The sequence below is a fragment of the Pantherophis guttatus genome, chromosome 1 (genome assembly GCF_059756535.1).
Source record: "Pantherophis guttatus breed Tessera chromosome 1, ASM5975653v1, whole genome shotgun sequence".
Classification (NCBI taxonomy): Eukaryota; Metazoa; Chordata; class Lepidosauria; order Squamata; family Colubridae; genus Pantherophis; species Pantherophis guttatus.
This window is the reverse complement of record NC_142063.1, coordinates 101562727-101577261: the sequence shown is the minus strand read 5'-3', so window position 1 is coordinate 101577261 and position 14535 is coordinate 101562727. Positions and strand designations below refer to the sequence as shown.

At 39.9% G+C, this 14535-nt stretch overlaps 1 protein-coding gene across 12 annotated transcripts in view; it reads left to right on the top strand.

The window, feature by feature from the left end:
- The first annotated feature begins 3108 nt into the window (after positions 1-3108).
- Positions 3109-14535, top strand: part of PLEKHA7 (pleckstrin homology domain containing A7) — a 126177-nt gene continuing 114750 nt past the window's right edge. For 10 of the 12 annotated variants that reach the window (XR_015730111.1, XM_087879539.1, XM_087879516.1 and 7 more), the window contains exons 1-3: positions 3109-3557; positions 3753-3829; positions 4175-4232. Coding sequence is in view for 11 of the 12 variants with exons in the window: in XM_087879539.1 (XP_087735665.1) it covers positions 3469-3557; positions 3753-3829; positions 4175-4232 (224 nt within the window). In the remaining variant the exon portion in view is untranslated. The remainder of the gene's footprint in view (positions 3558-3752; positions 3830-4174; positions 4233-14535) is intronic. The other 2 variants (XM_087879556.1, XM_087879547.1) reach the window with 1 other exon arrangement.

The window sequence follows — 14535 nt, the reverse complement described above, 5'->3', positions numbered from 1 at the left end:
TTACAGGAATGCGAAACAAGCAAGGAAGTTTTTTTAAAAAAAAGCCAGCTAGAAAGGAGGCATTGAGAAACCACATCTCATGGGTGTGGTCACCAGTCATTGAGCACAACCTGAGCACATATTTATCTTTTAATTCATCAGAGATATGGGATCTCTGGAAAGCATGACTACTGCTATTGTAAAATTAACTTAATACTAAATACCCATGGAAAAATCACTACTCCTCTGTCCAATTAAAATATAGCTTTTAACTTAAAAAAAAAAAAGTTGCTGCGAAGCACTGGCGCAGATTTTGCTCTGGTTTTGGAAAGAAATTTAGTATTCTAGAGAATAGCTTTCTAAACACGTTCTCCCTTTTTCATTCTCCCAGAGTTTGTCTTTTTAAAATCCTCTATTCTAATCTGCTGAAATTCTCATTTCTTTTTTCCAAGGGTTTGTGCTTAATATCTTAATATTACTTAATATCCAGCTTGTATACCAATATATACCCCTTCTCATGTGAAAACAGAAAATTCTATTTTTGTTTTTCTCTAACTTTCATCACATCTTTATTTTTAAGCTGAAGCCAAATTGCATAAGTCTCCACCAGAATCTTCCCCTTTGATTCTTTTTTTTAATCATAGTTTAAAATGTAACTGTGATTTAGTATATCACTTCAATAAAATCTTTGGACATTTTTACTTTTTTTCATTACTGGGTTTTTGGGTTTTGAAGACACAATTGAGATCAAGTAGGATATGAACAACATATAAATTTGATGAATAAATTTGATGAATATAAATAAATGAATATGGGTACACAAAAGTATTATGAGAATTGGTCAGATTCATAAGGCAAAAAAAATAGCAATCATTTCATATAATTTTATCTTTAGTTTAGTGAGTAATGAAACTAAGCAAGGAAAGTTCATAAGAAGTGGGGAAAAATAGAATAACTGACAGGTAAAGTTTATGGAAGTCAAGAGGATGGATTGTTTTAAAGGGAAAGACAAAAATCTACAGGAGTGGAAGGCATTCTGTACTATACAGGACTTTAAAATATTGTCTGAATTTTAAAATTCAAACATAGTTTACATATTCCAGGAAGTCAACTGAAGTTACCCTTATTCAAAATGAAAAAAAAATGTGTCCATTTGAATAGAAAAAGTAAGATATCTTTATACAAGACTTCGATATTTGAAGGATTATCTATAATGGTAAAATTATATCCACAAAAATATAGAGAGCCAATTAATCTAACCTAGCCACCATGTTAGAAACCAGAAGACCATGAGTTCTAGTCCTGCCTTAGGTATGAAAGCTAGTGGTGTGACTTTGAGCCAGTCATTCTCTCTCAGATGCAACAATAACAAGGTTGTGGAAAAAGGAGGAGGAAGGAGTATTAAGCGTGTTTGCTTCCTTGAGATATTTATTAAAAAAAAAATAAAGGCGAGATATAAAATAAACAAACAAACAAATAAATAAATAAATAAATAAATAATCTTATACATGGTGGATAAAGAGCTTATCTTCTAAATAAATATATTTGTTGCAAAAATTCCTGAATCTCCAATCATAAGAAATCTATGGAATGTTGCATGTTGCTTGTACTCTGATTTTATCAATCAACAATATGCATTTTTCTTTTCTTTTTAAACATTAAGCGTTTTAAATTTTAAATGGGCCTTTTGGAACAAAGATAACACAGGAAGTGAAGAGTCTTCTTGAGTCATATTCTAAAGCAATAGAAAATTTCAACAAAACTAAGCAACTAGACACATGCTTAATTACTAATGAATGTGTGCTAAACATATCTTAAATGCTATGATATACATCAAAATTATATCTGATAAAATGTATTCTTTGTCTCATGTTTCTGGTAATTTGTAATGTATAGTACTCCAAGTCTGCAGGCAAGATGATAATTCAACTTTCCTATATTTTAAGAAAGAAAGAAACAAAGTTACATTCACTCCCCATTTCTCCAACTCTAATTTTGGGGTTTTCCCCTTATATTTTTATTTATGACATTTTCATCAAGAACAGGAGCAGCAAAAGAAAAATAATTTATAGTGAGCAAGAACAAGTCACTGTCCAGAGAGAAGCTTGTGTAGATCTGGGTCAACTTATATTAAGCAAGACAAGTGTGTATCATCTTGTCTCTATGTTAGGAATTTATGCTTGACAGGTTGGAACAGAAGTCCACCGAAACATTTGAAGGCCAGAAAAACCTACTTCATAACTTTTACCGCTTGGTCCACACTATAGGCAATGAAGCATACATTATTCTGAGTCTGAACTTCAAATTTTAAAATTTTGCATGCTCAGCAGGTTTACAGTATAAAATTCAGGGCCATATTTCCCTCTTGGAAAGATCAGGTGAACTTTAGTTAAAACAGAAAGTAATCTTGTTATGTAAGATAGTACTTTTTGCTCACATAAGCTGACACTTATGCTTAGTGTTCTACAGTAGAGGAAGAAGCAACTCAAGAAAAGGAATATATAGGCTTCTGTTATCTAATTTAGCCAATTTTCTGGCTTTGCATGATATAAAGTCTAAACCCCATGTAAGTTAGGGTTCAGCAAATCGAGACAGCCCTGGGGCTGGTTTTGTTATTCGAAGCACGGCAAGTATGAATCCTTCCTTTACATAGGAGATATGTAAATTTGTATATAGAACAAGGAATAGATTACTTATTAACTTGATTTTGACGTAAATGTTAGAAATCAGAGACGTTGAGCCACGTCCATTGTTTTACTTTTAAAACTAATACAATATTTAATAAAATATTTTAAAAAAAAGGATGAATCCTTCCTTTCTCTTTAAATTATGCGACCTGTGTGGAATTTCGACCCGGCATAACTTTTCCACCCCAATTTAGTGTTGCTGCCCGGTAGGTAGAAGGTAAAAAGACAGGCTGGGTAGAGAGACTCCAAGCCGAAAACGACGACAACCATGAAACCTCGGGGGGCTTTTAAGCGTTTGGTTTCTTAGAAAAGTTCTCCGGTTCTTCTTCAGTGAGGAAGCTTTCCCTCCGCTCAGTTATACGGAGCCCCGACTTCACACACGGGAAGCCTCAAAACTTTGAAGATGAAAGAACACAACAAAGGGGGAGGGGCGGTAGAACCTGTTGCCCGGATCGCTACGGGCGACCGAACGCCCTGCGTCTGCAGCAGCTGCCGGCTTGCCTGCCTGCCTGCCCGGCTTGCAACACGGGCAATGAACCGTCCGTCCGGGGAAAGCTGCGTGTCCTCCTCCCCTCCTCCCACACACACCCAAGGGGCAGCGGGCGGCCAGACACGTCGCGCGGATTTCGGGGCGTGTGTGTGGTGCTTGCGCCTCCTGCTAACCGCTGCCCGGTGGCGCTGCTGAGCGGCACAGGGGCAGCGGGTAGCCCGCCTGGCCTGGCCTGCCCTCCCGTTCCCCCGCAGCCGTCCCCCCCCCCCGTCCCCGTCTCCGGCGGGCAGTCGGGCAGGGCGCGCGGCGAACATGGCGGCGGCCAAGGCGGTGGGGCGGGACACTCTACCTGAGCACTGGTCCTATGGCGTCTGCAGGGACGGCCGGGTCTTCTTTATCGAGTAAGACACCGGGCGGGAAAAGAAAAGAAAAAAAACAACAAACAGGCGGGTGGTGAGGGGGGGGGCGGGGTTGCCGCTTCAGCGCGTCCCTTTCCCTTTCTCCCTCCCTTCCTCCGCTTCCTTTTCCTTCCCCGCCGACTTCTCTTTCCACGGGCTGGACTAACAGGTGCATGTTTGCCGCTTCTCCCTCTTTAGCGACTTGACCCGCGCAACTACTTGGCTGCATCCTCGCACCGGGGAGCCCGTCAACTCAGGCCACATGATCCGCTCAGGTGGGTGCCCTAAGTAAGCCCGGGCTCCTCGCGGAGAAAGAGGCGGCGGGGAAACAGGGGTGGTGGTGGTAGTGGTGGAGGGGCGGGGGGGATGGACCCCCTCCCCACGCGTGTTTCTCCCCCTGGCGCGCCCCACGCTGGGTGTTTGTGTTTGCCTTTCTCTCCCTCTCTCTGGGGGGAAGGAGTGCGGGGGAGGATAACGACCTTTGTGTGGCTGGGAATTATGCTCGCCTGTCTCCAGGGTACAAACATCTCACTTCCCTCCTCTTGGCCACTTTCTTTCCCGGCTCTCTTCCCCCCCCCCTCCACCTCCCTCTTTCTCTTTTCTTTTTCTTTTTCTTGTAGATCTGCCCCGTGGCTGGGAGGAGGGATTCTCGGAAGAGGGAGCCAGCTATTTCATTGAGTGAGTATTTCTCACTTTCGAGGCATTTCGTTTCCACCCGGAGGGACTAAAGCCGAAAGTCGTAGGAATTTAAAAAAAAAAAAAAGAAAGAAAGAAAGAAAAAAAAAAAGAGGACGATTTGTTGCCACCGTTTGTTCGGTTTCCAGACATTTGACTTTCGTTCAATTGTCTCCACGTCACGGGTGGGGAGGAGGAGGAGTGGGGAGGGGGGAAAGGGCCCTGTGTAACCGTAGTGAAAGAAATACTGCTTTTGTTAATGTATAAGAGAGCCTGGGTTCTGGCACTTCTGTTTGGGATACCTTTTGTTTTGTTTTGTTTTTAAATTTTGGCACCTCAGGTGTGTGTGTCCGTTCATTCGAAACTTCCTTTGTGTTCTCCGACACACGCAACAGGTTTCACCTGGGTTGGTTGTTTATACTGCTTCCAGGTTTCGGGCTGTGGAAGTGACTTGTGGACTAAATGTCAGCTATACTTGGCCAAATAACTTAGTAATGGAACCTGTTGCCTATGGTTGAGTTGAATGAAGTGTTACAGGGACCTTGGCAGAAGGCAGAGTCTTCCAACATGTGGATTGTCCCTTTTTAAGAGGTTTAGAGCAATTAAAGGTAGAAGCTATTCAATAATAAAAAGGCCATTCTGATCTAGCGCAAGATGTTTGCTGAGGATTTGAGAGGGGATTACAAAACTCAGTGACAGCAGAACAATAAAAACATTGAGGAAAAAACATAATGAAATTCAAGCAGTAGCTTGTTTAGGAAAAAAAACAAAGAGATTTAACAATTTTGTAGCTTCTCTATTGCAGAAAGGGAAGCTGTTGTTTTCTTGGAGAATAACAATTTACAAGGCATGTTGTCTTCATATTTATATCCGTTCAGTCATCTCAGTTTCTGAATAAAGCAAATGTATTGCTGCTTCCTCTACTTACTTTGCTGATAGATGGAGTTGAATCTCTGAAATGGTTTTGCTTTGTGATTTCCTTGTGGCACTCCAACCAACTTCCTTGAGCGCTGCAATTAAAACTTTTTGTTTTTCCTAGTGATGGAGACAAGGCTTGGTTTCTATATGGTACTAATCTAAAAAAGTTGAGTGAGTAACACATTGTCTTTGTCATGTCATTCTCTTTGTCATAAAAGAAGTATTCTTCTCATGATTTTTTTTTTAGATGAAAGGTCATTTTGCAAAAACTTGCATTCAAGCTTGCATATTTTTGACATATATGTGCAGGATTATTTTTTGCATCTATTCAGTACATGATACTGTTTTAAAATTATTGGATTCCCATGAGCTGTATTGGGCTACCTTATGAATAAACTGATGCCTATGAAGGCTGTCTCAGTTGAAAAACAATAGGGGTTGGAGGTGATTGGCATTGATTTTAGAAATTGTATTATGTGGGTTTAAAAAAAAGGATTTGAAATGTATTTGTCATGATGGCTTGCTGTTATTCATAAATTAGCTTGCTGGTTCAGAATACAACATAAATGGAAACTTGGGGGTTGAAAATGATTGACATACTTGACTTCAGAAGCTGTATTTGTCGCTTTGTTTTGCTGCTATTCATAAATTAGCAGGACCTTTCCATTTAGTAAGCATTGTAGGTTCATCTATTGCAACTGATTTTGTATTAAGGTTACATGTATAGTTATTTTGAGTATTGATTTTGCCCCTTGATTATCCCTTTGTCTCAAACTAGAATGTTATATTTCATACCTAAGAAGATATACAGTAAAATTCTATAATATTTAACTGGTTTAGAAAATGTTATGAATTTAAGAATCTGTTTAGACATGTATTAGAGTTGCAAACTTTTATTAATTGAGAAAGACCAGTCTGAGATGTACATCTCTGTATCTAAATATGTACAAGGATACTGTATATGCATAAATTTGTCAAATTTTATATAAATATCAATGTACAATGATTCAAGGGTGGACTTCAGAAATTTCATCCTTTTTCATGTTTACTTTTCTTTCACATTGTGTATAGAGTTTGAACAATAGTTTTTTTCATTCCTTTTTTATAAACTAGCCTATAGTTAGAGAGAAGGGTTGTGGTGGCTCAGTGGCTAAGACACTGAGCTTGTCGATCGAAAGGTCGGCAGTTCAGCGGTTCGAATCCCTAATGCTGTGTAACAGGGTGAGCTCCCGTTACTTTTCCCAGCTTCTGCCAACCTAGCAGTTCGAAAGTACGTAAAAAATGCAAATAGAAAAATAGGGACCGCCTTTGGTGGGAAGGTAACGTGCGCCTTTGGCGTTTAGTTGTGCCGGCCACATGACCACAGAGACGTCTTCGGACAGCGCTGGCTCTTTGGCTTTGAAACGGAGATGAGCACTACCTCCTCAAATCGGGAACAATTAGCACATATGTGCGAGGGGAACTTTTACCTTATAGTTAGAGATAGAGTTTTTAGCTAATATAATATGTTTTAAGGAAAGTTTAGCCAAGATTTGCCTGGCAGAATAGTGAGAAGCCACAGGGATATAAAAGAAGGAAAGTGGAGAAGGTTTTAGATAAAATTGTTGAAAGGGTATTGGAGGAACTGAAGAGATCTTTGGAATGGACAAAGTATATCTTTAGGATGGACAAAAAAGCCAATACAGTTCTGGGCTGCATAAACAGAGGGATAGAATCAAGATCATGTGAAGTGTTAATACCACTTTATAATGCCTTGGTAAGGCCACACTTGGAATATTGCATTCAGTTTTGGTTGCCACGATGTAAAAAAGATGTTGAGATTCTAGAAAGAGTGCAGAGAAGAGCAACAAAGATGATTAGGGGACTGGAGGCTAAAACATATGAAGAACGATTGCAGGAACTGGGTATGTCTAGTTTAATGAAGAGAAGAAGTAGGGGAGACATGATAGCAGTGTTCCAATATCTCAGGGATTGCCACAAAGAAGAGAGAGTCAAACTATTCTTCAAAGCACCTAAGGGTAGAACAAGAAGCAATGGGTGGAAACTAATCAAGGAGAAAAGCAACTTAGAACTAAGGAGAAATTTCCTGACAGTTAGAACAATTAATCAGTGGAACAACTTGCCTGCAGAAGTTGTGAATACTCCAACACTGGACATTTTTAAGAAGATGTTGGATAACCATTTGTCTGAAGTGGTGTAGGGCAGGGCCGGATTTAGATGAAAAGAGGCCCTAGGCTATTCCACTTATGAGGCCCTTTCACCAGTGGTGGGATTCAATTTTTTTAACAACAGGTTCTGTGGGCGTGGCTTAGTTGGGGGTGTGGCTTGGCAATCATGTGACTGTAGGCATGGGTAGCTCATCATGTGACCGGGTGGGCGTGGCTATGTGCATAGGAACTACTCAGAGGGCTGAAAAAAGTCATTTCTGACTGGGCCTCGCACTTTTGACTGGTCCTCACACTTATGACCATCCTCACATTTATGCCCGTGCAGCTTTCTTAACAACCATGTCACTCATTTCACAACTGCTTCTCTTCACCATGGTGACAAGATAGGGCAAAAACGTAAAATGTGAGGACAGTCGTAAGTTCGAGGACTGGTCAAAAGTGCGAGGACCAGTCAAAAATAATTTTTTCAGCCCTCTGAGTAGTCCATATGCACAAAAGGACTACCCAGAGGGCTGAAAAAAGTGATTTCTGACAGGTCCTCGCACTTTTGACCAGTCTTCGCACTTATGACTGGTCATCATTTATGCCCATTGTAGCATTCTTAACAACCATGTCACTCATTTCACAACTGCTTCTCTTCACCATGGTGACAAGATAGGGCAAAAACGTAAAATGTGAGGACAGTCGTAAGTTCGAGGACTGGTCAAAAGTGCGAGAACCAGTAAAAAATAACTTTTTCAGCCCTCTGAGTAGTCCATATGCATAAAAGGATACAGCAATAGAGAGGGATGAAGGAAGGGAAGGGAAATTAGAGTAGGAGGGTAAGAGAGGGAGGAAGAGAGGAGGAGAAGGAGAAAGGAAGAGGAAGTAGGGAGGAGAAGAAGAGGGGGAGGAAGAGAAAGTAAGAAGGAAAGAAAAGAGAGAGGTGGTAGGTTTGAGGAGAAAGATTGCTGTACAATAAAAAAGATGAAAGGGAAGAAAGCCAATCCCAAACAAATATAAAGATATTAAGATAAAGAATGAATTGTTAAACTTTAAAGAATAAAAGAGAACAAATATGAATAAATAACAATAATTAGAAACACACATACAAACATACAATGTATTTTCTTTGAACAGAGTATTTGGCCGGTTCATAAATTTAAACAGTGTTTAGTCATTTCAATTAAATTTACAATTTCTATATTTCCTTTTTGCCATATTTAATCCTCATCTATTTTTGTAAAAAACCAATATTACCCTTCATCCTCATCTCTAATCTTAATCAAATTCAATTTTTCTCTTCTATTCTATATTATACCCCTTCCCATTGTCATCTATTTTTATATCCATCCTCACATTGGTTAATTATGTAATATTAGTTGTTTAATATAAATTCAACATTTTAATATAAATCAATTAGTTATATAACTACCTTTTTTGTATATTAATATGAACATGAATATTCCAATTATTTCCATGCAATCCAATTTCTTACAAATCAATTAATTATATTTACCAATAATAATAAACCAAATAATTTCCCCCATATATTCCTCCAAACCACAACTTAACCATTTCTGCTTTCAGAAATATACAATTAATAGTATCTCAATTATTACCATTCCCTAGTTAAATAGAGCTTTTTTTCTTTTGTGTTTTAAAATCCTGAACTCTCCTCTTTTTCCCTAAATTTCCCATTGTTTGCACCTACCTTTTTTGGTGAGGAAAAAGAAAAGAATTCTGCCTGCCTAATTTTCCAACCTTGCAGCAACAGCAAAGCAGTTTCAGTTTCGTTTCTCAGCATAGGTAGGGGGAAAAAAATCAGCACTCTTCGCACCGAAGCAGAAGAGCCCTGAGCAAAACAGCTGAGACAAATCAGCTGAGAGCCAGGAGGCCAATTAGCCTCTGCTGAAGCTCCGTGGGCCAATAAAATTACAAAAAGAACCCTTTGTTAAATTGCTGGCTCCCCCGCCCCTCACCCACCACTATTTATTGGCAATAAATAGTGGTGCGGAGGGGTGGGGCAAGCCAGCAATTTAACAAAGGGTTCGGCTGCACCACTGGCTCTAGGGCAGCCCTTTGAAGCCTCGCGGCAAGAATTTGAAGCTTTTTTTCCCTCTAGCCATCGGAGGCAGCAATAGATTGGGAGTGGGCGGGGTAAGCGAACGGCCGGCGATCCAACAGAGCAGAGAGTGAGGGTGAGTGAAGGCATGGAAACTGCTTTCTCCATCCTGCTCTCTTGCGTCCGGAGCCGGTGGGGAAGCATGTGGCAGCCCACGTGGATCTCAGGCAGCGGAACTCAGGCTAGACAAGGGGTGGGCAATTGTGGCTCTTTTACAACCTGTGGCCTTCAACTCCCAGAATTCCTGAGACAGCTTCTGGAAGTTGAAGTCCACAGGTTGTAAAAGAGCCACAATTGCCTACCCCTGGCTACGGTAGGCTGGCGCCGCGCGGGTGGGAGGCGAGGGGTGGGCGAGCCAGCAATTTAACAAAGGACTCGGCAGAACCCCCTAGAACCCCCAGAATCCCACCACTGTGTAGGCCCCTCTTGATCTTGAGGCCCTAGGCTGAAGCCTAGTTAGCCTATAGGAAAATCCGGCCCTGGTGTAGGGTTTCCTGCCTGGGCAGGGGGTTGGACTAGAAGACCTCCAAGGTCCCTTCCAACTCTGTTATTCTATTTCTATTTCTATATCAAAAGAATTATAAATGAGAGAAGAGGCATCAAGTAAGATTTGGACTCAGTCTTGACTGGGGAAATAAACAGTACTCTCAGAATCCTAAGATTGTGATGGGGTTGAAAGGTTAATGAAGTATTTATACATTTCAAGGGAGGGATTTGTAATACGAAAATATTTATTTGATTGGAAGATTGTGTTTCTGACTTTTCTTAGATTGCTGTGAACTGGATATGAGAATTAGGCTTGTCCTGCAGAGGTCCCTGATGCAGAGCAACTATATGACCTATCAGAGCTATAAAGGAATTGGGGGATGAATAGTCAATGTCAGAGTTGTTACAGTGGGATCTCATATTGGGATTCTGTTAGGAGAGAAAAATATGGCGAGAATTACTGAATTGGCTGTTAAACAGAATGGTGATGATAGAACACATTTCTTGCTCTAAACCAATTCCCTCTATTCTGAATGTAGATGGCTGAATTGTCAGGCATCTGTGGTCTCTAGCTGCAGTTGGTAATTAGGCAAACCTGGTGTGCATTATTGACAGATGTGATGCAGGGGTGGTATTCACTTACCTTTGCTACTGGTTTGCAAATGTGAGTGTGCGTGTGCGCTCACTCGCTTCATTTGCGCATGCCACCTCTGCGCATGCGCAGAGCCTTGCACGCGTGCACAGAATGTCAAAAACAGGATGTGATGACGTCCCAGTGGGTGGGCGGAGCCTCCCGCAGCTGCCGCTACCGGTTTGCCCGAACCCAATAGAACCGACTGAATACCACCACTGATGGGATGTGCTTTGCAAGAGATGGTGGCTTAGCACTTTCTTGAAGAAGCCATCTCTCAATCCAACTGTATTTATTCAACCTTTTGTTTTGGGAAAGATTGTTGAGAAGGTGATGGAATATCAGCTACAGAGAATCCCAGAATAAATAGATTGTCTTGATTCTTTCAGTCAGAGTTCAGGCATGCTGATAACTGTCATTGGGACCTGGAATGAATGAATGTGACTCTCCTGCTCTTATTATTATTATTTTTTTTAAATTTGATTTATATGCCGCCCTTCTCCGGAGACTCAGGGCAGCTTACAATGCGCTAAGCAATAGCCTTCATACTTTTGTATATTTATACAAAGTCAGTTTATTGCCACCACAAACTGGGTCCTCAATTTACCTACCTTAGAAAGGATGGAAGGCTGAGTCAACCTTGAGCCTGGTGAGATTCGAACTTACAGTAATTGCAGACAGCTGGTTTTAATCACAATGCTATCAGTCTGCTGAGGCCCAGTGGTATTAAGCTGTCAGTGCCATTGATACTATTAACTGCCTGCAAGAATGGGAAGGGAGGCAGTTTTATGGTGGTTCCTCTCCTGCCTGACTGAGTTGTTTCAGATAGGAGAGGAAGCACAGCTGAAGTTTTGGGTGATGAGTACTCAAACACTTGTTGCCACAAAGTGGGGTGTGGCAAAGCTTGGTCTTCCCTCCCATGCTATTCAGAATCTCTGTGAAACTACTGTGAAATGTCATCTATCTATTTAGAATATGTTTCATCAATATGTTGAGTGATGACACTCAACTTTATATCAATACCTTGACCTAAGCTGGAGATGCTGTGGAAAACTAGAATCAGTGTCTGGAGGCTGAAAGACATTGGATGGGGAGAAGTAAGATCAGGTTAACCTTGCTAAGGTTGTACATTAATAAGCACCCAAGAATGTTACTCACGGTCAGCTGGGCTTTTGCCTAGCTGCATCTAATGCACCAAATAGCTCTATCTGGACTAGGAAGCTTCAAAACAATGACTCTTGCACTGATCACCATCTGACTGGACTACTGCAATGCATTCTTCATGGGATTGCCTTTGAAGACAACTTTGGAGCTGCAGCTGGTGTAAAATGAAATGGTTAGGCTCTTTGCTGGATAAACCCATGACAGCAGAAGTGCATGCATTTTAAAGTCATTGTACTAGCTGGCAGTAAGTTTCAAGGCTCAAAGAGAAGTGCTACTTATTTATGAGGCCCAGTAAAATGTATATGACAAGGATCTATGAAGAAACAATTTTATAAACATGGTTTTGCCCCAACTAACCAAAATGGTAATTAAAAAAAGGCCTCTCCTCCGCAGGAGGTACAATGGAATGTCCCCTATGGAGAATTTTTGCCAAAAAAACAAATAAATGTTAGTTTTCAGCAAAAACATCATAAATTGCAGTCAGATGACTGCGGGATGCTGCAAACAACTGTAAATGAATGCTCAAAATGCAGTCATGTGACTGCAGGGGTGGGCAGCAGTCAGAACTTTGGAACCGGGTCATAAGTACCTTTGAAAGGGGTTATAAGTTTGAATAGTCACCAAGCAACCAGTCATAAGTTGAGAACTACTTGTACTGCCCCTGGACATACAATAAGATTGCCCAGATTCTTTTCAACATTGATTAATGCCCTGAATATTGTTTAATTTCAGCTGACTTTTGGCCCATAATGAGGCTATGAGGGCTTATCATTAATTAGTGACCATTTATTAGTTATTAGTCACTTAAATTGTTATGTGTTTTATTGGATTTTTTTATAGTATTATTTTTTTCATTTTGCCACAGAATACCCAGAATTGTAAGCTTAGTGACATGAAAAATTGTGAAACACACCAAAAAATAATTTTCAGTCATTGTAATGTCATACTGAGTCATAGTTAGTATACACTTACTTTACACCATAAATTTTGATTCTAGTTTATGATTTATTGGAAACGGTGAACTGTAGTCATCTGGACAAATCATATTTTAATAATGACTTAACATAGTGCTGAAACTCAGCCTATAGCTCAACTATATTTTACATTTCCAAAAACATTCATCACAGGTAACAGTAATTTACAGTCAGGCAGATACACTATACAGTATTTATGTCTTTGTCTAAATATTTAGACATGAAGACTGAAACTCTGGAAGTTGGGACTACTTTATTTCTATATTTTATTAAAATAATCATTTGGCTCTTGAAGCAACCAGGAATTGTCAATATTGCTAGTGATGTATGGCTGTTTTGTTTTGCTTGTTTTGTTTATTTTACAAGATAAAAGAATAACATTAAATTTTATGTATTTATTTTAGAAGGCATAAGTAATTCCAATCAAAATAGTGCTAAATGATATATAGTTCCCATCTTCATAATTCAGATTATTATTAATAGATAATAAAAGTCCAAAGAACCAGTTTGGTGTAGTGGTTAAAGAGTCAGACTAAGAACTGGGACTCTGGGAGTTCTGGTCCGGCCTGAGGCACAAAGCTGAGTGATCATGGACTAGTCACTTTCTCTCAGCCCTAGAAAGGAGGCAATGGCAAGTCACTTTTGAAAGCAGGCCAAGAAAACTGCACGGATTTGTTTAGGCAGTCACCAGGAATCAACATGGCCCAAGGTACGTAAATAAATAATAAAGTAACAAGCCAAAAAATCCATAGAAGAAATAAGATGTAAAATATAGGATATACAACATTCCAGAGCCAATGTGAAAAAACACCAGGGGAAACAGTTATAATATTCTGCCAAGTGCTGAAAAAAAAAAATCTGGATTTTCTAAAAACCAGAAGAAAAAGAGGCCATTTAGTTATTTTGATTGTTCCACAGGAGAAATGCTATGATCGAAAAGCTGTTTTTCCACAATCCCTATGTAGATGGCAATCTCTAAAAGAAGGGAGATGAATATGCACATTCAATTTTAGTGGACAGACAAAAGGGACTCTGAGATTGCCATCCCACAGATCCTGAACCATATCAGGCTTCAAAGCACTTGCACAATATTTTGAACTCTACTGGGTATCTAGTGCAGCTCCTGAAGTGTTACCTGGGTGTCACGAGGATGTCCATTACTACTAGATCTGTTGCAGAAAAGTGAACATAACTGATTAAATATAGCAGCAGGTTTCCCCTCCCACCATTCAGTTCTCTCCTGAAAATTAACAAGGAAGAAGTTGTCATTTCATTGACAGGCAGACTGGGTAGGTTATGACGCTATACAGGATATATCATGATATATCATGATATATATATATCATGCCTATTTTCCACTGCAGAGTATATTCACCTGTTTCTCTGTCAATATAAATTATAAATCTTGCACACTCTCCCCCAAGGCCAGTGAATCCTAACTTTTGTACATCTAGACTTATATTACTCTCTGCATGTCTAGATTGCAATTAACAACATTACTGTATACTGCGTATATTGAGAATTTTTTTTTTTGTCTAGGTGATGAAAATGTTTATAATTATTCTTGGCTATTGCATCATACATAGCTTTAAATGAAAAAAAAAAACCAGTCCTTCACAGTGGAATATGGGAAAGTGAAGGAAGGATTGCGTGCAGGATTTTCTTTCTATATCAGAAGCCTCTCCGTCCCCCAGAGGAAGTTTTCTGACCGTGAGAGATTTACATTATGGCCAGCCCCAAAGTCTTAATAAGAAGGACAAACTCTTTGGGGCTTGCTAGGGCAAAATATAACATAATCCTTTAAGAGCTTTCTGCATCTTTCCAAGCACATTAAATATTGATAAAACATATTTTGATGGTT